Source organism: Anolis carolinensis, chromosome 4 (assembly GCF_035594765.1).
Source record: "Anolis carolinensis isolate JA03-04 chromosome 4, rAnoCar3.1.pri, whole genome shotgun sequence".
Lineage (NCBI taxonomy): Eukaryota > Metazoa > Chordata > Lepidosauria > Squamata > Dactyloidae > Anolis > Anolis carolinensis.
Genome location: NC_085844.1, coordinates 54,781,237 through 54,806,478, shown reverse-complemented (window position 1 = coordinate 54,806,478; position 25,242 = coordinate 54,781,237). Strand labels below are relative to the sequence as shown.

Here is a 25,242-nt window from a genome sequence, read left to right as displayed (position 1 = left end):
ACAGTAAAATACTTTGGATCTCGGATGGCCCATCTCCACTGCCATATGATGCAGTCTCAGAATGCAGTTTAACTGCATGGAACTGGATTATACAGCAGTGTAAACCTAGGTTTTAATCGCATCCTGTGTTTTAATCTTTGTTCTGTGTATTTTAATATGTATTTTGTAGAAATAATATCATGTTTTAATATGTGTATTTTAGATAATGTTTTAGATGACTATGTATTTTTAGTGATGGTTAACCTGTCTCGAGCCACGAAAAAGGGCAGGTAAGAAATATATTATTATTATTATTATTATTATTATTATTATTATTATTATTATTATTATTACTACTACTACACAATGATAGCTTAACTATGTGGTGAGTCAAGAAGGTGCTTCATCCAAGTGGCTACTGTACTAAGGCTCCTTCATGTAGCTTTTATTTATGTAAAAAGGGAAGGCTGGTTTTCTAGGTTCTTATAAGCAAGGCCATGTTTGTGGAATAAACTTCCCCATTATATAACAAATTCTTATAAATGAATTCTATCTCCAATCTTCCATTTGATTCCTTATGGCGCTTCCCTTGGAGTAGATAGTATTGCTTCTATTTAGCCTACTTTCATCCAAAATCTCCCTGTTTTGTTTAGCTTGCTTTTTAAACTGCGATTGTTTTAATTATTTTTAACTAATAGTGAGAAAGGTATAGGGAAAGAAAAACATGTCTTTATATAAATTCTGTAATGAATTTCAGTGCCCCCAGTGGCACAATGGGTTAAATCCTGGTGCCGGCAGGACTGCTGACCGATAGGTCAGTGGTTTGAATCTGGAGAGAGCAGGTGAGCTCCCTCTGTCAGCTTCAGCTCCCCATATGGGGACATGAGAGAAGCTTCCCACAAGGATCAAACATCTGGGCATCCCCTGGACAATGTCCTTGCAGACAGCCAATTCTCTCACACCAGAAGTGACTTGCAGTTTCTCAAGTCGCTCCTGACATGAAAAAAAATGGATTTCAGCCTAAATATTCCAGGCTTTTTTCATCAAATGAACTATGCAATTTAAAGTAAGGTAAAATGATTGAAATACCTGATTGAATGCCTGCTGTTGTAATTTTTCTTCAGAAACTGAAAGAGAAAATTATTATTATTATTATTATTATTATTATTATTATTATTATTATACATGAGAAAATGAAATAATGAAAAAAGTTGTGAAACAAAGTGGAAGAGAACTGCAAAAAACAAAGCAAAACAAAAACAACTCAAACATTAAAATTATACTGTAATGAGTTTTTGAGATTATATACTGAATTTCAAAATACTATTTGCATATTGAGTTGGATCGAGAATAATTTAGTTGAATGTAGTTCTCACTGAAATCAACTGAACTGAGCTCACAACTAATTTGCCCAGCTGATTTTAGCAAGGTCTAAATTCGACTAACTTGGATCTCAATGTCTAAGTATAAGAAGAGTCCAGATGTAACAATGTACAATACTAAGCGAGTTGTCCTTAAAATATCAGTTGAATTATTGTAAGAAAAATAATAAGGAAATTGGTTTTAATCTTTATAGTAGACTAGTCTTTGACAATGTTTTGTTCAATTTTTCCTCCATCATTCTATGCAGACTCCTTTAAAAACTCTTCCCTGAGAATTAAATTATGTTATCAAATACAAAGACAGTGCACTGAACAGAAAAAAAAAATTACAATGACTACCACCTGCACAGCATTTAACATTTTATAACATAAGGAATTTTCATATACCACTCACGGCATTCTGTAAACAAGTCATATCTTAACCATTCCATTCCTCTTTTAAGAGGATGCTCCCAGAGGCTGCCTTTTGCAGCCAAAGCAGACACAAAGTAAAGGTTTCTTGGCCATTTACTTCCAGCTATGAAGAGCAAAGTCATAGAACATTTCCTCTGCCATAGTATGGAATATTTGCTGTAATTGAGGTTTATATAGGCAAGGAGATATAGTAGCATATTCACACATTTCCATCATAATTACTGAAGGCACATATTCTGAAATTGAATAGACCCAATTAATACCAATGCCAGGAATTGGAATTGTGTATGTATGAGTTGCAAAGCACTTGAGCTGTCTTTTTCAATCTGAGATACACACACACACAGAGTTGGCACCATTAGGAGAAGCAGCTAACAAATAAAATGTGTTATATTTTTATACACACACATACACATTTTATAAAAGAAAATATCTCTGCCTCATTTGAGGCAGGTAAGGTGGAAAAATGATTTGACAGACACAGGCATCTTGTTCTTCTAATCAAAAATGACAGGAGAGAGCCAGTAGGGTCACTTAGAGAAAAAATAAGGTAGAGAGAGACTAAGATTCTTTGCTCTCTGATTACTTAGTTTAAAAAGACGCAGAACACACTGAAAATTAAGGCAACAAAGAGATATTTTTTGCTTTTCATGTGCACTACATTGCCCTCGCTACTGAAAGGCATTCACGTCGTTTGTGGGAATTTCAGTCGAACTTCATCAATCACAGATTTCTGGGGCAAGGATATGTGGATGGCACTCCCTTTACAGCTTGTCAGTGTCACAATTTGTGTAGCTAGAGGGATTGCTGTGGAGCCACATGAGGCAAACTATCAAACTGGCAGGTTTAAAGGCATTGACAAATGCTCTCACTTTTGTTCTTGTTCAAATATAGAAGGTTGAAGATTTGCTGTCCTGTTTACAGAAATGCAGTTTGTCTCTGCATGAAGGCAAATAGACTAAGCTTCTTACTATAAAATAAATTAAAACTTTATAAAAATATTAACCCCCCCATCTAAAAAACAGGTGCTAACCTCTCCACAGGGTGGTAATGTCATTACATTTGTGGCTACCTATATTTTCTGAGCAGGTGCTGTTCAAATATACAGCTACTATGATACCTTTACTGGGAATTGTGAAATTAACATCTCTTCCACAGAGTTCCTTCTGACCATTGACACTTAATTTCTGCATACATTTAATCAATCAGATGATATATGCCACAAGCATCTCTGCTTCAAGAAATGCCTTGTTATTCTGGCAGAATCCAAAGATTTCAGACGACATTCCTTTGTGCATGGAGAAAACAGGATGGTCCATGTGCACTCTGTATGTACACACAGTGGTGTAAGACACCACTATCCCCAAGCCTACACACAAATATCTGTATGCATGATCAAATCTTCCCCAATGCCTTATATATGAGTGCAAAAGGATTTGTCACTGGCTACAGCCAAAGCAAACAGATAAATCATTGTCTGATTTCCCCAAACCACGGCAGAAGAGCCATTGTCAAGTTAGACAGTTTTGGGTCAAATCAGTGAACATGCAGCAAGACAATAAATGATTCTTTCTGTGGAATCTGTGGGCTTCTTTTGACAGCTAGTGTAGTCTAGTGCTTAGAGAATTAGATCAGAACTGGAATGACTGTGGTTCAATTTCAAACGCAGCTGTGAAGTTCATTGTCTCACCTTGTAGTAGGTACTACCTACCCTTTCTTACCAGTCATTGGAGTAGGAGGGGGAGGGATAAAAGCTGAGGAGAAGAAGCAGAGCATGGGAACATTTCTTTTTTGAGGACACCAAGAATCTTTGAGCCAGCATGGCTATTATCCATCTAAAAGTGTACTTGTTTAAGGCTCATGCTATTCATGCTGCCTTGAGCTGTTTGGAAAAGCAAGGAGGTAAAAGCCATAAATAAAAAAATACTTCTGTGAACTTCATGGCATGGGAGGGTCAGTAAAATATGAGAGGTTTTATTTACTGTATGGAATCACATACATTACAGTTTTCTATCATTAGCCATGGAACATAAACACCTACATAAGAATTCAGCCCTGATGCTAAACTGCCAAATCATCATTATTCTCTGAATTACTGAGGGCTTGAAATGTGGATTTAAGTTTCCAAGCCACTTATTTCCAGGGAAGTTGTTTAGAAACACAATGCAGGTAACTGTTCTGATACCTACAGACTTAAAAGTGGAAACTTATCTAATGATCTCTTACAATAACTATCTTCCTAAAAACAGGAAAAAAAATCAAGATGACTTACTGCTTTAAGCGATGACAGAGGATTGCCTCTTTATGGTAATTACTTCCTGCATAATGGTGTACTGTTTTGTTTTGTAGATACAAGTGTTACTTTTTTGCTTTGAAAAGGAAAATTAAACATTATTTAGGCAGACTTTCAGTAGGCAGTGCTGCGTTCACCGAGAACCTCTTTGTGACAATTGAAATCACATCTTGAGGCTAATTTCTTTTTACCAAATAAGGCTCCCTCTCTCTGTTTTTTATTGTAATAAAACATTGAGGAGTGTATGTTTTAAGCATCCTTTAATGATGTACAAGATGCTAGGAAAGACCAATGTTTGCAATCTCTAGTTGGATCAACTCTTATTTTGCTCAAAGGTTTGTGGACTTTGAATACTGATGCTTTCCTGCTTCCCAGTACATTTGTTTTTAGGCTATTTTGATTCACTTTAAAGGAATTTTAATAACTTTGTGTTGACAGCATAGACAGCTGGGGCTGAGAATTAAAGAAAAACTCACTTGCTGATGGAGGAAGGAAGTGACATCAATGAGTTTCTAAAGACAGCCCAGAGGGGAACTGAGCTTGTGCATGTGGTCTCCCATTTCACATATTTACAGAGATGCCTATAAATGCAAATTGGATTATTAAATTTATGGTATCTACCTCAAACCAACAATGAAACAACAGAACTCTGGAAAGACTTCTGACAATTTCATTGGCAAAAGGACCAATAATACCAAAGGCAATTTCTCCAGATTATTTCTATAGACACCAGTATCAAAATGTTCCTATACTTTTGAGCTGGTATTCCTTCCTAAAAGTGAATATTATAAAATGAGGGATTATTTAGGAAGGGGATGCATTAGTATAGAAAAAAGTTATGCCAAATTCTGGAGACATAATTTAGCCTGGTCACTCAGTAGACCCATATAATGCAGTTTAATGGAGCTCAAACTGCATTCTATGGCAATGTAGATCCAGCCTTGTTGTGCTAGCACACTCTCCTCTTGCATATTTCTTCCATAAACACCAAGGCAACACACTCCAGCCACATTACTCTGCAGGCAAGTCAAGAATTTCACACCCTTAAGATAGATAATTTGCAACCATTCTTTCTTACAGCTTGTAGTTCCATCTAAAGCGAAACAGGAACAGTTAACTTAAGTAATTTTTGTCACAATGAGCATATTCTAAGCTGATCTCATTGTGGATTTAACCTAATACGAACAGCAATTCTCATCTCAAATAGTTTCCTTTGTTTTCTGCTGGAATTTTAAGTTACTTTGATAACAGGTCTCTCATGTTGTCTTTCTGACATTTTCTTTAGGAGTAGGGAGTGGAAGTTTACATTATCAGTGCATTCATTCCAGGTTTTAGACTGAACTTTAAAAGTGCAATCCAATGCATTGATCCTATTGTGAGAAAAGGATAGTTTTGCATAGTTCCTTTGATGTTTGGACTGAAACCCAGAACATGGAAGCCCTCCTCTGCTACTGTATGTAGAGATGTCTACATAGGCTGCCTTTGTAATATTCTGTTACTTCTGGTGTCTATCATGGGGTAAACGTCTTATGGTGTTGACCCAGTTTAGCCCCACATTAAGAAAAGTTGTGTGTATGTATGTATGTGCTTGTGCTCCAGAGTTTGGTTAAAACTCTGAAACCAACTACAGCTTTGGTTCAGTGTGGACAGCAGGATGAGGTTCAACAAGGATCAGTTCACTGTCCTCACATGCCATTGCCATCCCCTTTTCTCTGTGCTCATCAGGAAAAGGGGAGGGATTACATTCATGTTGCCTCTGTTGCCAGATCACTGCAGAGTTCCATGAAAATTCCTGGCCATCATGGGATTCTCATGCTGACGTCAGCAGAGGCACCCATGCATTCAAGGAGAAGGAGGGAGATCACCAGGAACCCTCTCAAAGCTCTTCAGCATTCAAGCAGTGGCGATGGCAACATATACAGGAAGCTGATGGTCCAAAGCAGTCAGTCAGCCGAGCCACGACTGCCTGTGTAGATGAGGCCTGGGTGTCCTAAACAAATCCCCCACTCAGACAATCATTTCATTAGTTGTTCTTTGCATTTATGCTATTTTGAAAGCACGTGAACCACACAGTGTGTTCTGAATAGTTTGGAGTAGCCTTGAGTAATGGGCTGGCTTTGAGGCAAATGGCTAAAAATGTCAATTTTTATATGTTTTTTTCCTTTTTTTGGTGCAAACTGGGAAACCAAGAATCCACTCCCCACTCCCCCCACACTTAACTATTATTAATTGCTCAATTTTTAATTCAATATTGAAATGATTAAATGAACACTTCTGTAAATGTTTTAAAATGCTTTACAGTCTTGTCATGTTTATTCAAAAACCCTCTGTGCCAATTATGCAAGTGGGTATGATGAAAAGGTCCCACAAAGCATTAATTACCTTTTCCTTCGTGTTGCATAACCCCAGCAAACTGTCATAATGCCAATTTGCCAATTACTCTGGCAGCGTTAAACAGAAAAATGGATCCCAAGTTGATACTGATTGGACCAAATGAAAGTACGTTGGACCTTTTGGAGCAACTGAATTCTCACCGCATTCTACGTCTATCCCTGGTTAATATTTGGTGATTACTTTTGATATGAAAACAGTCCTTTAATTGTCAGTCTCTAATAAGGATGCAGAGCTGTTCCTAGGAGGTTCAAATAACCCTGGGAGCTTATAAACATTTGCTGAAGTTAATGCAGCCAAATATCTTGTGCTAACCCACGTGTCCACTCTGAGCTTCTAACTAATGAAGTCATTATAAATAATACAAACAAGAACAAAATAAGATGTTCTCATCAGTCTGACAAAGAGGATCTCATGTGAATAGAGTACACATCTTGGAGTACACATTCATTAATGCTTCTGTGAATAAGAAAAGGAAACTGAAATTAGAGCCAAAATGCACATTGACTTTCTCTTTGTTTATAATAATAATAATAATAATAATAATAATAATAATAATAATAATAACAACAACAACAACAACAACAACAACTTTATAACCCGCACCCGAAGGGACTTGGGGTGGCTCATATGGGGACGAAACCCAACATAAAACAAGGAATACAAAGATACATAATTAAAACATGTAATAATAAACAATAGAATTAAAACAGTTAAAAAAGTTTAAAAAAAACATAAAATAACATCAATCAATATCAAAAGAGTGCTAGAAAAGTGGGCATATTCAGATATTAGAGGGAAAGGCAAGGCTTGTGAAAAAATGAAGAGCAATAGGGCTGGGACTGGGAGTAAAGTGCTGGAAAAAAACATTAAACTAGGGCTTGGCAGCCATGATCAGGAGCTAAATTGTTATTCAAAGGCACATTGGAACAGTCAAGTTTTTAAGTCTTTAAGGAAAGTGGACAGGGTGGTGGCTAGTCTAATCCCCCTGAGGAGAGAGTTCCAGAGTCGGGGGCCACCACAGAGAAGGTCCTCTCCCTCGTCCCCACCAATTGTGCTTGTGATGGGGGTGGGAGCAAGAGAAGGGCCTCCCCGGTCAATCTTAGCACCTGCACCAGTTTGTAAAGAGAGATACGGTCATGAAGATATGCAGTACCCAAATCGTTCACGGCTTTATAGGTAATAACCTGCACTTTGAATTGGGACCGGAAACTTATTGGCAGCCAGTGGAGCTGCTTCAGTAGAGGTGTCGTACGCTCCCTGTAACTATCTCCCATTAGTAACCTGGCTGCCAACCTTTGCACCAATTGCAGTTTCTGGGCCGTCTTTAAAGGTAGCCTCACATAGAGTGTATTGCAATAATCCAATCTCAATGCAACCAAGGCATGGACCACTGTGACCAAGTCAGACTTTCCGAGGTACGGTTGCAGCTGGCGCACAAGTTTTAACTGTGCAAAGACCCTTCCGGCCACCGCTGACACCTAAGCATCAAACGTCAGCACTGAGTCCAGAAAGACCGCCACACTGCGGACCTCTCTTTTCAGGGGAGTGTAACCACATTAAGCACGGGTTGCCATCCTATACCCCGATCGGCCCCACGACTGATCAGGAGGACCTCTGTCATGTCTGGATTAAGCTTCAGCTTGTTAAAAAAGCTTCAGATTTTTGTGTTTCATATCAGCGAATTAGGGGCCCCTGGTGGCACAGTGTGTTAAAGCGCTGAGCTGCTGAACTTGTGGACCAAAAGGTCCCAGGTTCAAATCCCAGGAGCGGAATGAGCGCCTGCTGTTAGCTCCAGCTTCTGCCAACCTAGCAGTTTGAAAACATGCAAATGTGAGTAGATCAATAGGTACTGCTCCGGCGGGAAGATAACTGTGCTCCATGCAGTCATGCCGGCCACATGACCTTGGAGGTGTCTACGGACAACGCCGGCTCTTCAGCTTAGAAATGGAGATGAGCACCAACCCCCAGAGTTGGTCACGACTGGATTTAACATCAGGGAAAACCTCTACCTTTACCTATCAGTGAATTAAAAATCTGTTAGAATATTTTAACCCTTTTCTTACTGTTTATTCCTTCTTGCCCAAAGAATTCTGACTCAGTCACATATTTTAAAATGAAGAAATTAAAACAAGTTATGAAAAAACTGGATTGGAGCAAATCTTAAGTCGTTTTTCTGCATTTAAAATGACAAATTTCTATAAAATCATACATTTAAAAGCTTTTTGATTTTCATTTTGAAAGCCCATGAACATGCTCTAACAAGATGGAAGAACCTGCATTTAGAAACAGTAGCCAGTTGTCTGTATCATGGCAATAATATAGATAACAGATCTGCAACCTGTTTTTTTTTTTTTGAGGGGACAGGTAAATCACAATTTTCTATATAGATATAGACAAATGGAAAAACTATTGATTGTACATTTCAGATACAAACATTTTTGCCTGTTTCAGAATAGGAAAGAAAGGAAAAAATAGATCTGCTGGCACCGTGAAGATTGAACAATTTGTTTGAGTGTAAGAATTTGTTGAGCTTCAGCTCACTTCTTCAGATGCAAGAAAGAAATGGGCTATAGCCCATAAAGCTTATGCAAAAATTAAACTGTTAGTTTCCTAGGTAGAACCAGATTATGTTTTCTTTTTGCTCAGTTTGAAACATACTATAAATATGACAGCTGTGCTCATCTTTTGTGATATTTGGTGTTCTTGGCAAAAGGTAGGGGTAGCAAGAGTGTGAGATGAAAATACTTATATACATTATTTATTATTATGTTTATTTATATCCTGCTTTTTTCTCTCCATAAGGAGACTCAAAATTGGCTATATGTGTCCCTTCCCGCCACTTTGCCCCAGCCCATCATGACCAGATGGAGCAAATGTGAATGTAGATTCTTCCTCATATTGAGGCAGTCATGCATAACTGTGACAGACTATGGATGAAGATGTCTATTCAGATATACATCTAGATTTGTATGTCATTTCTAAACACTGCAGTGCCTTAAATAAGGCCACTGTTGTCTATTAATTTGAGAGCATTTACATATGTATGTGATCGTCCTATATAAACCTGATTGGCCACTGTATGAACAGAAAGTTCAACTAGGTAGGCCTGAGTCTCCGGAGGAGTAGCGTCTATGACATAGTGCAAGCCAGTGAGAACTTTAGATTGTTGGCAGCAGCTTTGAAAACACAGTCCCAAAGTGAAGCCTCCACGGGATGCCTAATGTTCAGTTAATTCGTTTCAGAAATAAAATCTGTCAGACTGCCAATAAAACAATGTGGAAAAATGAGCAGCAGGAGGGAAAGAAGCTGCTCTTTCAATTTACAACTGTTGGCTCTGGCAGACAGAACCAGATTTTACTAGCAGTCCTCTGTTCCTGTATAGGCCTGACCCACAACAGTCAGGACACCCAAACTTCTAGGCAACTCTGGAGTGATCAATCTGTGTGTGTGTAAGAGAGAGAAAGAACAGGGCAAAATCTTCTATATGCTTTATTTATGGAAGGTCCTTATAAGGAGTTATCTGAAATGCTTTAGACCAGAAATATTACACACTTATTATTAGATATTGGAATACTTGCATGTACATATCTTGGAGATGGGACCTATGTCTAAACATGAAATTCATAGCTTAAATGAGTAGCCTAAAGGTAATTCTATACACATTAAAAATAATTTTGGGCATGGAGTCAGGTTTGTGTACACTGAACCATCAACAAGCAAAGGTGCCACTCGCTCAGTCTGGTAAAACACTAGAGCTCTCTGGCTGAGAATTCTGGTGTCCTTTTCCTCCTAAACCGAAAATCCCAGGATTCCATAGGATGGCATGGCACTCAACTTGAAATATAATGCTCTAATTGTATAGTAGAAGATCAAAACATAGCCATCTGATCATTGGCAAAATGTGCCCCCCCTCGACTCCAAAGCCAACATTTTTTTTTATTGTAGTGGCATATGCTGCCTGCACTGTGGTTGTGCAAGGGCACACCCAGTGAACAATGCCCGTGAAATTACAACTGGAAAACCACAAAAATACATTCCTTCATCCCTCTGGCCATTTGATGATTATCTCTAGATGCCTGCCTTAATTCATGTAGGGAATGAGTGCTTTTCTAGATACTCAAATGAAATAATGTTCATGTGTTCTTTAAAAAGAATGATCTCAGCCTCTTAACTTTTCCTGCCTCTTTTTCTTACTGCACATTTCCTTCCATATGGCCACAATCATAAAGAGAAGCAATGAAAAATGCCTCCCCTTCTCTATTCATTAACCAATGAGTTGATTGCACTTGCTAATCAAAATTACTTGCTAATCAAAATTATTTAGGCTGTGTACTGTCCATTAAAAAGATAAAATATATCAACAGCCAAATACAAAACCACAATGAAAAAGAACTAATATGTCTACTTACGGAGCCATTGTGGTTTTGCATTGATGTGGCATTGGGGGCTGTGCGGTGGGGGCTAAAAGTGTGGAGGGATGGGTGTGTTTTTTTTGTGATGTGTGCTGGGGAAAGCATTTAATTTCATTACACAATGTACAATGATAATAAAAGTTATTCTATTCTATTCTAAAGCTATTTGATTCAATATCTAGAAAAGCCTGTTACAGTTGATGTTGTTACAGTAGATTCTCAGTTAACTGTCACTCATTGATAGATGCCAAATAAATGTTGTTTCTTGTTGCTTGAGAGTTACTATTAAAATAGGCTTAACTAATACTATACCCCATGCTATACCATCCCTTCCTATCAACTCTGTATTGACTTTATATTAATATTGAAATATAATAATTAAAACAAATAGAGAAACTTAACTTAATGTAACACAGTCTCACTCTATTATAAAAACAGTGAATGCAGAATGCAATTTCATTTTTTCCTGATTGCTTGAGAGTTCTGATTGCTGAATTTTGGTTAACTAAGAGCCTATTGTATTATGTCATGTAACTCTCACTTTTCCACCAATATTGGGACTCAAAGTGGCAAAGCCCTTACTTTGGCAACTTGCATAGGACAGTGAAAAAAAATCAGCCATTATAATTAATATCAATAAAATAGACCTCCTAAAAGTAAATAAACATTAATCCAAATTGTACGCTTGTTGATGTCCATTGAGCTTTACAACCATTATAACCAGTGGGAGATTAGACTGGTAGTAAAGGAACAACCCAATAATTCAAGAGCAAATAGAGACTAAATATTAAGGGAGATAGTTCAGTGAAGCTGGAGTGAAAATAATTTCACTGAAGGTTTTTTTCTTAATGAAAAAGCATTATACAAAATATATATGTATAGGGAAATTGGAAGAAAATCAATTTGGACCATCATCTTTAGATCTATTTATTCCTAGTGCATGAATTTACATGTAGATGATTGGACCAACACACCACAAAGACATTTCAATGATATCAAATGCTGCCAGCAGAAGGGAATAATTTTACCTACATTTCACAAACTTGGGATTATGACCTTTCAAGGCTTGGATTTAGATCCAGCTGCATTTATTGGAAATAATTTGTTAAAGGTCACTCATGAATGAGAACACTGGTTTTTATATATGCAAGAGATCAAGCTAGTAGTGCTCTACATCCCAAAGTTCAAAAAGAATAAGGAAGAAGATGATAATTACAGCAGATGTCTGTTCCTTGAAAAAAGAAAGCTTTAGAAAAATTGAGAATTTATATTCAAGTAAGATAAGGTTATTTTAAAAAATAATATAGGTAACACATTTTTCATATCTCATGCTTTACACCTGAAGCTCACACTAAAAGGGCTCTCCCACCAATAATTATTATACTTTGCAGTTTTAAATTTGTCAGTCTAGCAAGAAAAGACTTGCCTCACTTTAGACCTTGAATTGGACTCATCCGAGTAAATTTTATTTCTTTCTAGTAATGGGATGTTTACTCCCTTCAGATCTTGATTTAGCTCCTATAGTTCAGCAGCTGAATGTTCACTTCTCATACAGAATCCCCCCATTCAATTCCTGTTTCAGGAACAACTACTGTGTAACTTGGACTGCAATCCCTATAAGGCCTGGGATAACACAGCCACTGTGAGGAATTTTGAGAGCTGTAGTCTAGAAAAGGCCTTGTTAAACTTTTCTGCTTGCAACCCGTTTCTGAGACATTTTTACATGACCTCAGGTATATAGGTATAAAAATCGGTATAAAAATCAAATATTTACTGATAACAAATCTGCATTTGTAAAGCTTGAAAAACAGGCAGATTATACTTTTTATGAAGTACAGCTGAAGCATCTTCTGCAGAGTCCACTATAAACACTATAAACAGATTTGTGTAGATATCTGTAACAGCACCAGGTGACATTTGGAAAACCTATACTGTTGCCTAATTTTTCGAGAACCCAACACTGAGCTAAGGGTACCTCATTTGGGTCTGGGGCCCATGGTAACTCAAGGCAGATAACATCTATCCACACTAAACAGTTTAAAAAGAGCATTGCAAAAGTTTAAAAAAACCAATTACATAACAACTTTAATTTTAGGTGCACTGAAATTCAGAATACAAATAACTTCACTTCTCCATATTTACTAATTGTCTGCCAGGGCAGTGTTCAATGGCAGGTTTGCATTGGTGGAGAATCAGTGGAATTTGGTGGAGATGATATTCTTTCTCTACTGCAGCTTTCTCTGTACCCATGGATTTGAGGGGCAAGGAGGCCCTTGACATGGAGGGTTAAGGAGATGGAGTGGAAGGAGTGTTTCACTCTGGTCACCAGTGGACTATTGGATTTGCAAGAAGTAAGCCCAAATTTATTTAAAATATATACATACATGTACTATAGCTATATTCCTGTTGTTTATGCCTCATGCCTAGAGCTGTGAGGAGAGGCAGGTAAGAAATAACAATAATAATAATAATAACTGCCAATTTGTTTTAACAAGTACTTTGCAATTGTCAAAAGGTGGAAGAGGAGGTCCTTGCAATGACAAGTTTTCAAGAACATTTTCTTATTTTATTGGGATTAGGGATTCCATAATTTATCTGGAAAATGTTAGGCCCCTAGCCCTAAAGACATCAGATCCTGTCTGATCTTGATTAGTACCTGGATGGGAGACAGCCTATGAATACCAGGTGCTACATTTCAGAAGAAGGAAGGGGCAAAACTACTTCTGAGTATTCTTTGCCTAAGAAAACCCTATGATTTTCATAAGTTTTCCATAGGTCGACAGGCAACTTGAAATCACACACACATACACATACACAGAACCCCAAAAGAGGAAGTGAAGGTAAAGGAGAATCAGAAGCTGATGTCTGAATGCAGGGAAGTTCTAGTTGTGTTGGTTTTGTGTATTGAGTTTGTTTATGAATATCTTTAAAAGAAAATAATCATTCCACATTTGAAACTAGGCTTGCAGTCTGAAGTGCACTCATTAGGTAATACATCTGACTAAATTTAGCAGGAATTCACAGTAAGTTTGTGTAAAATAGTAGTGCTTTCCTCCCAACCATATTAAGAACGTATTTTGACTTTGCATTTTGCTACACTGTTACTAGGGATCACTAATGTGGTTCTACAATCACAAGCAAGGAATTAGAAATATCTAAAAATGTATTTGAAACAAACCATAGGACCACTTCCATAAATATATGAGCACGTTTTAAAATAAGATTGGGAAGAGCTAATGTAACAAATAATGGAAAGAACTAGCACTGAAGAGATGATACTCAGCAAATATACTACTACCACTATTACTACTACTAATAGTAATAATAATAAATAGCTTTATTTATATCCCCCTTCCCTCAGGGACTTGGAGGGGCTCACAACAATATAATATTCACAGAATACATAATAAATTAAATAAATATTTCAAATTAAATACCTGTCCAACAGTAACCAATTACAAAATTAATCAAACCATAATAAACAAAAAAGTCATAAATGAACAAGTTAAAATAAATAATGTATAATATTTACACCGTGCTACCCTTAAAAACCTCCCCACCACTGTCCTAGTTGGGTAGCATTTAAAATTTTTCATTGCATTCTTTCATTCAATGTTCAATGTAAAACCATTTAGCCATTTTCAAAAACCTGCTTCCATAGCTATGTTTTCAACTCTTTTCTGAAGGTTAATAGTGTGGGGACCTGTCTAATCTCTTTGGGGAGGGTGTTCCAGAGCTGGGGGCCACCACTGATAAGGCCCCCTCTCTCATCCCCACTAACCGCATTTGAGGCAGAGGTGGGACTGAGAGGAAGGCCTCCCCGGCAGATCTTAGATCCCATGCTGGTTCATAGCGGGAGATTCGGCCATGAAACTAGGTAGGACCCGAACTATGTAGAGTTTTGTAGATGATAACCTGCACTTTGAATCGGGCCTGAAAGCAGACCAGCAGTTAATGTAGCTACTTTAAAAGGGGAGTAGTTTGTTCCCTGTAATCCACCCCAGTAAGCAGCCTGGCTGCCAACCTTTGCACTAATTGCAGCTTCCGGGTCGTCTTCAAAGGCACATAGAGTGCATTGCAGTAATCCATACGAGATGTAACTAAGGCATGGACCACTGTGGCCAAGTCAAATGCCAGCAGAATCTAAAAAGTTATATCTCGACAACTTGAGGCTTCTTTACACCAATCTGGAAGAGTTCTAAGAAAAGCTACTTTGCAAAAAACACATGCTACAAATGGCCTTTTGTTGTTATTGAATGAAAAAAACACAGTTATTTTATATAAATCAATGGACAATTATGTTAAGATTAGCCTCAACAAACACAGAGGTTTTTTATGCATGATCAAAGAAAAACATCTATTTCTCCAATCCTCTATTCAGCTGAAAAGTGCTGGAGATGAAAGTGTGAAATGCACACTTCTTTTAAAGCAGTTCTTCCCCTATGATTCTCATCCTATATACAAACTTGCTTGTGGATTCATTTCCACTTTTTTCCTGACTTTTATACAAGGTCTGTTTCCATGTAGGAAAAAGGTCATATTTTCATATCTGGCATATGTCTCAGTAAAAATTAAAAAAGTATTATTTAAATTATTCATCCAAAACATAATTATTTCAATTAACCTGTTAGATTGATATATTTTTAAATGAATTGTGCTACAGAGATGTTTACAGAAAAGTTGGTTTAAAACATATTTCAAAGATAGCTAGCTCCCAAGACCATAGTAAGAACAAATCTTTGCTTATTGTGGCATGGTCCCATGATTACATGAAGGGGAAGCTGTGTAAAAAAAAAATTAAGATAGCTGGGCAAGATAAACCAACACAAAAGGCAGCATGTATGACACCAAGAAATTGCTTCTATATTTCTCCAACCCAAAATGACCAGTTCTGATTTTCTTTGCTCTGGCTTCAAAAGCCTCTCGTGAATTGTTCTCTACTATTTTTTAGATTGAATTTTCAGAGATTATGAAGACTACTTCATGCTCATAGTTTGCATTTGCAGTCGTTCTTTGTTTTCTGCCAACATTACTAATGAGAGTCCTTCCAGACCCCTGTTAGCAGTTGCCCTGCTCAGGCTGCAATTTGCAAAGCTAGGGCTGTGGTTTTCTTGATTGAATCAACCCACCCGTAGTGTCATCTCCCCTCCTACTGATTCCCACTTTATTGCTAAAGTAGTAGAATGTAGAAATAAAAGTCTACAATCCAAAATTCATTTTTATGGATTTTTTCAATAACCCATCAATGCAGGTCAATATTACCATTATTATCTGATTCATTGATAAGTATTGACACTTTCATATTTTCAGCAGGAACCACAGCTAGAAAGAGAAGCACTATTAACAAATACATTGTTGTTACAGTTGTCTCCCAGGAGGACAGGAAGAGTGGAAGTCTTTGCAAATTAACACTTCAGTTGATTGCATAACTCCCCATCAAAGTCAAAAGCATTAGAATCCCAATAGGCTTTATTTGCCCATTTTGATTGGCAACAACAGCAGACTGGCAAAACACAGCAAGGAACCAAAGTATCTCTCAATTTACTTCTCATAGTTCGAATAGCTTGCCCACAGGGCAGAGTAACAGGAGGAAAGACTTTGGCCAACTGCCTTAGAGTGGCCAACTGCCAGCTGCTGTGAACTAACAGATACACAAAGACAACCTTTCAGTCCAGCCAGCAAAATACTGTCAACAGTTGCAAAATTTCAGAAACTTTGTATAGTTTTCATTGGTAAGGTCAAAGTAAAATCCAAACAATGCTTGAAGTAATTTTTATCTTGTATGCAGTTTTAGTGGGCATCACTGCTCCAAGACCAGCAAGAGTAGAATCTTACAAAATCTGAACTCTGTTTTGTCTGAATTTGAGTAGCAGTGTCCCTTTGTACAATGCATCAACCATAAAGACTAGTCTGATAGTGAGCCCTGTCACACTACACAATTATACTACAGTAGAGTCTCACTTATCCAACATTCGCTTATCCAACATTCTGGATTATCCAATGCATTTTTGTAGTCAATGTTTTCAATACATCGTGATATTTTGGTGCTAAATTTGTAAATACAGTAATTACTGCATAGCATTACTGCGTATTGAACTACTTTTTCTGTTAAATTTGTTGTATAACATGATGTTTTGGTGCTTAATTTGTAAAATCATAACCTAATTTGATGTTTAATAGGCTTCTCTCTCCTTAATCTCTCCTTATTATCCAACATATTCGCTTATCCAACGTTCTGCTGGCCCGTTTATGTTGGATAAGTGAGACTCTACTGTATCTTTATTCCTCTTTACAGATTGCCTTTTTTGCAATCGGGGGATGTGTCATTTGATGAAGCACGGGAGCAGTGGTTCTCAACCGGTGGGTCCCCAGATGTTTTGGCCTTCATCTCCCATAAATCCTAACAGCTGGTAAACTGGCTGGGATTTTTGGGAGTTGTAGGCCAAAACACCTGGGGACCTATAGGTTGAGAACCACTGCACTAGATATCTCTGAATGAGATTTCTCAATATACCTCCCTAAACTGCCAATCATAGGTTTCTGTAGAATGGAACCATGGCATCTAAGGTGGAATTACAGTACAATAAGAGGGCCCAGTATCTCCTCTACTTTTTATGTGAAAATAACTTTTTCTTAAATTCTCTTCTTCCAAGAATCCAAAAACAGTATAACTATTTCATTTTCATACCTGTCTTTTTTCTTATTCAACCTGCATTTTCCAACTTTTTAAAGTTTAGCTAAGATACATTGATGGTTGTCTTCCTTCTACTTTAAAGCAATACACTATCTTTTCCTATTCCTTTCCTAACTAGATTACTGTAATTTTTCATCTCTCTGGTATGATTATTTCTGATATGATATTGAGAAATCCAAGATCTGATCTCCAGTATTTTAATTAAATATGTAAAACTAGCCGCGGGGTAGTGGGGGCGCTAATCAGGATAAGGTCATGGCACCATTTCACTAATTAAATCAACCCTGAAAATATTGGCTAAGCAGAGGAGAAGGGCTAAATCCCCTTACCCAAATTCTATGGTCTTGGTCTTAGTTTATATATCTACTTCCCACTGTCAACTTGTGCTACTTCTAGCCATCATGGCTTAAGTATTGCATTCAGTCTGGCTTCAAGTTTCACTTTTCATCATTAATTGTCCTGCCCATTTAGTTTGTTCAGCATATTTATCACATTTTTCTTTCATTATATTTTGTTAAAAAGGTCCAATTTCTATTTCACATTCAGATTTTTTTTTTAAAAAAAGAGTGTCTTAATTTCCTGCTTTTTGGGTTTCTTTTCATTTACTCTCCTCTTCCTCTCAGTCTTGACTTTTCCCTCATCTAAGCCTTGGATTACATCATGTAGTGTACATCTATATAGTACATGCTCTTTATTTTTCTGTGCAACCCAGTATTTCTTATCACATCCAAATATGTCCTTGGTTGCAAGCATTTAAAGTTCAAAGCATGTGTGTACCCATTTGGATATTACTTCCATGGAACCCTGAACAACTTCCTAAAAAGATATTCACTTAATTGCCCCACAATCCAGATTTTTCTTCTGAACCCTCATCCTCTGCTCTTCCCCTATTTTCCCTTCCTTTTAATACTGTAAGACTTCATCCCACACAGTAAAATCAGCATTTCTACACAGTTAAGAAATGGCAACCCATGGTGCCCTTCACACAACACAAACTTCAACCATGGGGTTGAGGTATTTTGCTATCGGTTGGCAATTGACTTATTTTTAAATTTCCCTGAGTAGAGATGGGCAAAATGGGCAATTTCCTTGTGTGATTTTAATCCCTGTTGTAAATAAAATGATGATGCAGTGTGTGGGAGGAGTTGAAATGCCCATTTCCCCAATTTTAAACCACTTCCAACAGTCGCCAATGCTAAAATCACTTCCTACGATTGTCAATAGAAAGTCTTGGGGAAAGATCAGGGTTAATTTAAAACTACGTCCTACAATTCGGAGTGATTTTTTTTGTTGTTTTTTTAAATCAAAATCCTGGAGGGACAATGGGAGGAAACACATATCCTCCATGTGATGGCAAATCAAATGGATAAATCTTACAGAAAGCAGAAAAAAAAGGAGAAAGTGTGATGGGGTAGGAAAATCATCCCTTTAATTTCCAAATAAGGTGTTGCAAAGCTTAAGGGAAAACAAATAATCCCAAATGCTTTACTTATCTCATGGGATGAAGTCCTTGGTCAGTTGGAAGGATCTGTCCTGTCAGAAAGTACTTTTGATCTTCCACATGACAGATGTTTGGATTTTTGAAACTGGTAATTATTTAATCTCTCATTCATTCTATTTCATCTCTCAATCATTTTTTCTCCATACCCAGTCCAACAGTTCTTCATAGGGCTTGGTTCCAAACACTTAAGTATTTTGGTCATTCTGTTCTCTCAACATTCATTTCAAACATGTATACACAAAGGGAAGCTCAACAGTGCATTACAGTCATTCCCCTACATTTGTGGTTGTGATTTTTGCATTTTGCTTATTAATGGATTTGATTAAAATGCTTCTTATATAAATCTCTAGGTCCTCCAGTATTATGTTCATTAGTCAACTTCCTCCAGTCATGTTGGACAGTGGGATTCCTAGAAAAAACACTTCTCTTGCCTATTTATAGAAAATTACCATACAGCAAACTGTCCTATGTCTTTCCATTTCTTAAAGTTACCCTTATTGTGTTGTGTATCCTAAAGTTTAAAATACATAGAAAAATAAAATGTAGAAAGAATAAAAATGAATCCAGTTTACAACACCTAAAACATATATATCAGAAGTAAGTTGTCAAAATCAGCATTTCTACACAGTTAAGAAATGGCAACCCATGGTGCCCTTCACACAACACAAACTTCAACCATGGGGTTGAGGTATTTTGCTATCAATTGGCAATTGACTTATTTTTAAATTTCCCTGAGTAGAGATGGGCAAAATGGGCAATTTCCTTGTGTGATTTTAATCCCTGTTGTAAATAAAATGATGATGCAGTGTGTGGGAGGAGTTGAAATGCCAATTGAAATGCCGGGGCCGGGCTGTGGCGCAGCTGGCTAGTAACCAGCTGCTATAAATCACTACTGACCGAGAGGTCATGAGTTCGAAGCCCGGGTCGGGTTAAGCCTCCAACCATTAATAGCCCCGGCTTGCTGTTGACCTATGCAGCCCCAAAAGACAGTTGCACCTGTCAATTAGGGAAATTTAGGGATGCTTTATGCGGGAGGCTAATTTACAACACCATAAAACTGCCAGCAAAACACGAGGAAAGGAATGAGGAAGTACAGCCACTACTGGACGGTGAAGCAACAGCTCCCCCTGTGGCCGGAATTGTGAAGCTGGAAAAATGTTAAAAATGCCTCTGAGTCTGTCTAATGTATGTTGTTGTCTGTTGGCATTGAATGTTTGCCATATATGTGTTCATTGTAATCCGCCCTGAGTGCCCTTCGGGGTGAGAAGGGCGGAATATAAATACTGTAAATAAATAAATAAATAAAAGTTTACAAACAGCTCCTGAATTAACTTAGAAACTGAGAAAGTGAAGACTTAGTCTACAGTAATATATACTACCAACATTGTTCTCTCAATTGGTTTCTAAGGTGCTGCAAGTGTCCTTTGTATACCGATATTCTAAACTAACAAGGCTATATTTTTGGATGTTAAAACTTGTTCAGGTTGTATAGATTCAGAAAAGTGTATCTTTGTTTTTATGAATCACATGAAAGTGATTTTTGATATTCATAATGTTGAACATTGAGCAGAACAAGCTTTCAAGCGAAATAAATTAGGTTTCCTATTTTTCTGCATCACAAATGAAATTTAGCAGAATAAATTGATGAGCACTGTAAAGTGATTCCTTACCTTACCATGTGCTCAGAAAGGGAGAAGCCCGTGCAGTCATTGATGCTGCATTATAGGCATACCACAGATTATTTCTGCATCCAAACAAAAGACAGGAAAACCTGTCTGAAAAAAGTGCTCCATTTTCAAGGAGCGACCCAGAAAAGTGATTTGGTGTGGTAAGGTGCCCTCTAGTGACAAAATAAAGATGAGTTGTTCGTTATTTTATTTTTCAAAACTTCCATTTGGTTTTCAGTTCTTAACAGATCAATTTCTCTGGAGCAGTTTGTATCATTTTTCTCCATTTTCCTTCACATTAAACCAGCTCCTAAGGATTAAGTTTATTTCATCTTTGCAATCCATTTCAATAACCTTGTATGTCTGGTGAAATTACAGCACTGTTTGTTTTTCAGTGGGGAAAGGATGGATACATTATTATTTTTTAATCAGACAATTTCTATATAAAGCTAAGATAACCACTATCATTGGCCAATCTTCTACCCATGTCCCCTGATGGGTATAGATGATTTGGAGATAGATTTAATCTCTTTATGAATGGAAGATGCTTTCAAGTGTGAAGAGCCTCTTTGAAGGGCTCCCACAGTGCAGAACGATAACCTAGACCCTCCTCAGGGTTTCTGTATGTGTTTCTGGAATCTGGAATAGCTGTGGAATGTTTCTCTTTCCCACAATGCACTGAGAATTTCACCCATGTCTATGTTGTTTGTGGAAGGTGAAGCAGAACTTACAGATTAGCTGGTCCACAATTAGAGGAGAACATTTCTGGTTGCTGGTGATGACTAAATGATGGTATATATGGAACCGAGATCAACAGCATATTTAAGAAGTGGCGTAAAAGCACACAAAATTGCAAAGAGTTCTCCTAAGAAAATGGTTAATTTGTGCTTGAATGCTAGGAATCTCTTCTTCAAAGCAAGATAAAAGATGTAATGAAAGTGGAATTGTAACAAGTGGAATATTTGTAAGGAGATGATGAGTGAGAGGCAATACTCTCACAGAAATGATCCAGGAAGTGATAAGAAGAGTCTTTCTTTTCAGGAAGTGATGGGGAAAGCATTTTCCTCCATATTAGGTTGTTCTGTAGCTCCTTTGAGAAAAGAAGAATTTAAATGAAACAAAATAATTTTTTACTACAGTAGAAACCACAATATCTGAGGACAATCCAATTACACATAGCAAGGGTAGACTATAGTTTCAGACACTTTCAAAAGCAGTTTTGTCTGCACATCCTTTTGGACCTCTCTACAGTGTGACCATAACTAAATAAGGTGCTAGTGCACAGAATTAAACAGTATAGCTCAAATATACTTTGGGAAATAGATTGCCCCCGTATCACTTTTCACTTTCATTTAACAACTGAGATGTTCTGAAATGGATTCCAATGAGTGCTATTTTCCTCTAAAAAGTTAAATCTATGATGATCAGAACCAATTTTTTTTCCCTTTTCTCTTAAATTTGAGAAAACTGTTGAAAAAAATATTTTTTGCAATGCATATTTCTCTTTTCAGGCACTATAATTTTACACCTGCGTGTGCACTTCTCTTCTCCAAATGGTAACAGTGAAAACTGATCGTTTGAACTCAGATTCTACCTAATTATATATCCCAATTTTCCTCCCATATTTTGTCCTGAAATTCTCCAGCATATCCACTAGGGGCAATGGGATGCATTTCCACCATATTTTTGCACTCCCCACCTCTCACAGGACCATTTTAGGTTCAGGATATGCCTTTGCTGAAACCAAAAACGTGATGGCCATTGTGTTGTCGAAGGCTTTCATGGCCGGGATCACAGGGTTGTTGTATGTTTTCTGGGCTGTATGGCCATATTCCAGAAGTATTCTCTTCTGACGTTTCACTCACATCTATGGCAGGCATCCTCAGAGGTTGTGAGGTCACAACCTCTGAGGATGCCTGCCATAGATGTGGGTGAAACATCAGGAGAGAATGCTTCTGGAACATGGCCATACAGCTCAGAAAACTCACAGCAACCTAAGTGATTCCTGCCATGAAAGCCTTTGACAACACATTAAATACTCCAATATGTTTTGCATTTCCATGACATTTTACATACTTATTCCTGTCTATCCACTGTGGCTTCACTCAGTGAATCTGATGAAGTGGACATGCTAGCATTTTCTTCTTTCCAGTTATCCCAACCTCTGAGGATGCCTGCCATAGATGTTGGTGAAATTTCAAGAGAGAATATTTCTGGAACATGGCCATACCGCCTGGAAAACATACAACAACCCTGTGATGGACATTTCTCCTTATGCCCTAGACACATTTGGGGGTATATTTTTCAATTTTGGGGTGGGAGCACCCACCAATCTCATCTTCAATGGGGCTAATATTATCCAGTGTTTCAAGTATACAGTAAATCATTCTAGCATATGGAGATCCTTTTTGACAAGTCTTGTGAAGTTATCAAGAGCAATGACTGAAATAATGAAAATATATCTGGCTCCCTCAGCCCTTAATATCCCACACACTACATATAAAATAACTTTCTGTTGGAATCTATGGTGCCTCCTGCATTTTGCATTAAAGCTGTCAAAATTCCAAGGTCTGAATTTTTTTCTCCTACTGTTTGTAGGTTTCCAAATGTCACACTGAATGCAACACTCTGGGTTAAAGAAATACTCAAGAAAAAGCAGGGGTGTTTTGAAGCAACTTACGCTGTATAAACATATTATATTTTGCTACCACTATATCTATGCTCCCATCTGGAAAAAATTACCACTCATTTTTGGAAACTGGACAATAGCAGTAAATGTCCATTTTGATTTTGTCCAGGTTTTACATATTTCTTTTTTCTAGATTGCAATGCAATCTTTTTACACACCATAGGATGAAATACTTTGTTATAACCAAGTCATGTCATGACTTTAAGATACCAGCAAGGGGAGTAGTTACACTTTGTGAAGCTCTCTCTGAGTGAAGAAACTTACATAAAAATAATAAATGTATTAGTGTTGGGATTTATAAACAATGGGAGGGACAGACATTTTGATATGTCAAGAACAGCCACCAAAACCCTGATCCTTTAATGACTGCTCCTGAATGAGAAGGGTAAGCACAAAGGAACCAGAAATGCATCATTAGAGCAATACCTTAAAATAGCAGTGTGTTAAGGGAAAGAATATGGGGAAACCCAGCATGCTACTTAAAAAACCTTTTTCCTTTAGATTTTTAAAAGGTATTTTAAATAACTTATTTTATTTGATAAACATTACTTTAAAAATAAAAATAAAATCTTTTTCCTATTTATCTACAGTAGCACTAACTATACATCTCAGAATGTATATTTCATATAGTTCTTTAAATTATTAACTCTAATGAAGAATTTGCTGTATGTTACCATCTTAGTTCTTGCTTTCATGTATATGGATTCTGGTTGCTACTAAAGAACTGCAGATTCCAACAACAGAAGGTAGAATCTCAAGTTGGTCTTCATACTGTTACACTAATACTTCAAAATGATTTGCACTTATTACTTCCTCTTTCAATTCTTTGAAATGAAAATGGTAATTATTATTGTGTTGTTATATGGTAAGTGCATGCTAAATTGCTGAAATGTCCAAAGAGCACTTACATGCACCTTGGGACTTGAACTTGAGCCCATTTCAATGTCTCTATCACATAGATTAACTCTGCCTGCAACACAGATGAAATAAACCATTTAAAGGTTGAGGGTTTTAGAATAATGCAGATTGACCTTGCAAGAGCTTTTCCAGTTGGAAGATACAGAAGGAGAGCAATCAGGCATAAAGTCTGCTATCTCTTAACTTCGTTTTAGAAAAAGTATTTGTCCAAAGATTATGGTATCATTCATGTTGCCTTGTCCAACGTTGACTATAAAAATCCCAAGAGGAAGTATTTCATAATGAAAACATGCTGCAAGCCTCTTCTGGTTGTGAGAAAATCAGCCATCTACAAAGATGTGGCCCAGGGGTGTGTCATGATCCTCCAGGGCGGCTTCTCTCATGTCCCCTGGACATATCAGCCAGCATGCTAATGCCTTAAATCAAGAAATAGTTTTCTAAGATCTACAGAAATATTGGCAGGAACACCTCAGCAAGCGAGAGTCCAAAAGTTGCAGACCCATTGCTGATACCGAATGAGTGACTCCTTCCTCGGCACACAGAAAACTGGATGACTTGGAAGGTGCTGAACAGGCTGGGCTCTGGCACCAGGAGATGCAGCGTCAATCTTAAGAAATAGGGCTACAAAGTTGAGTCCACGAAATGTGAGTGTGGAGAAGAGCAAACTACAGACCACCTATTACAACGCAGTCTGAGCCCTGCCACATGCACTATGGAGGACGTTCTTACAGCAACACCAGAGGCACTCCAAGTGGCTAGCTACTGGTCAAAGGACATTTAATATAATGCCAAGATTTCAACTTCGTTTGTGTTTTCAAATACATTACAACTTGTACCCCCGGTTCGCTTTTGACACAATAAATAAATAGCCAAAATAGACACAGCCAATATGTTTTTGA

General features: G+C 37.4%; 1 protein-coding gene and 1 long non-coding RNA gene across 4 annotated transcripts in view; one reads left to right on the top strand and one right to left on the bottom strand.

Moving 5' to 3' along the window:
• Window positions 1-25,242, bottom strand: part of chst9 (carbohydrate sulfotransferase 9) — a 93,078-nt gene that overhangs the window by 10,485 nt on the left and 57,351 nt on the right. For both annotated transcript variants that reach the window (XM_008108617.3, XM_008108616.3), the window contains exon 3: window positions 1,069-1,106. In XM_008108617.3, the coding sequence (XP_008106824.1) occupies window positions 1,069-1,106 (38 nt within the window). The remainder of the gene's footprint in view (window positions 1-1,068; window positions 1,107-25,242) is intronic.
• Window positions 1-25,242, top strand: part of LOC134298894 (uncharacterized) — a 97,658-nt gene that overhangs the window by 31,388 nt on the left and 41,028 nt on the right. The gene's annotated exons all lie outside the window — the stretch shown is intronic.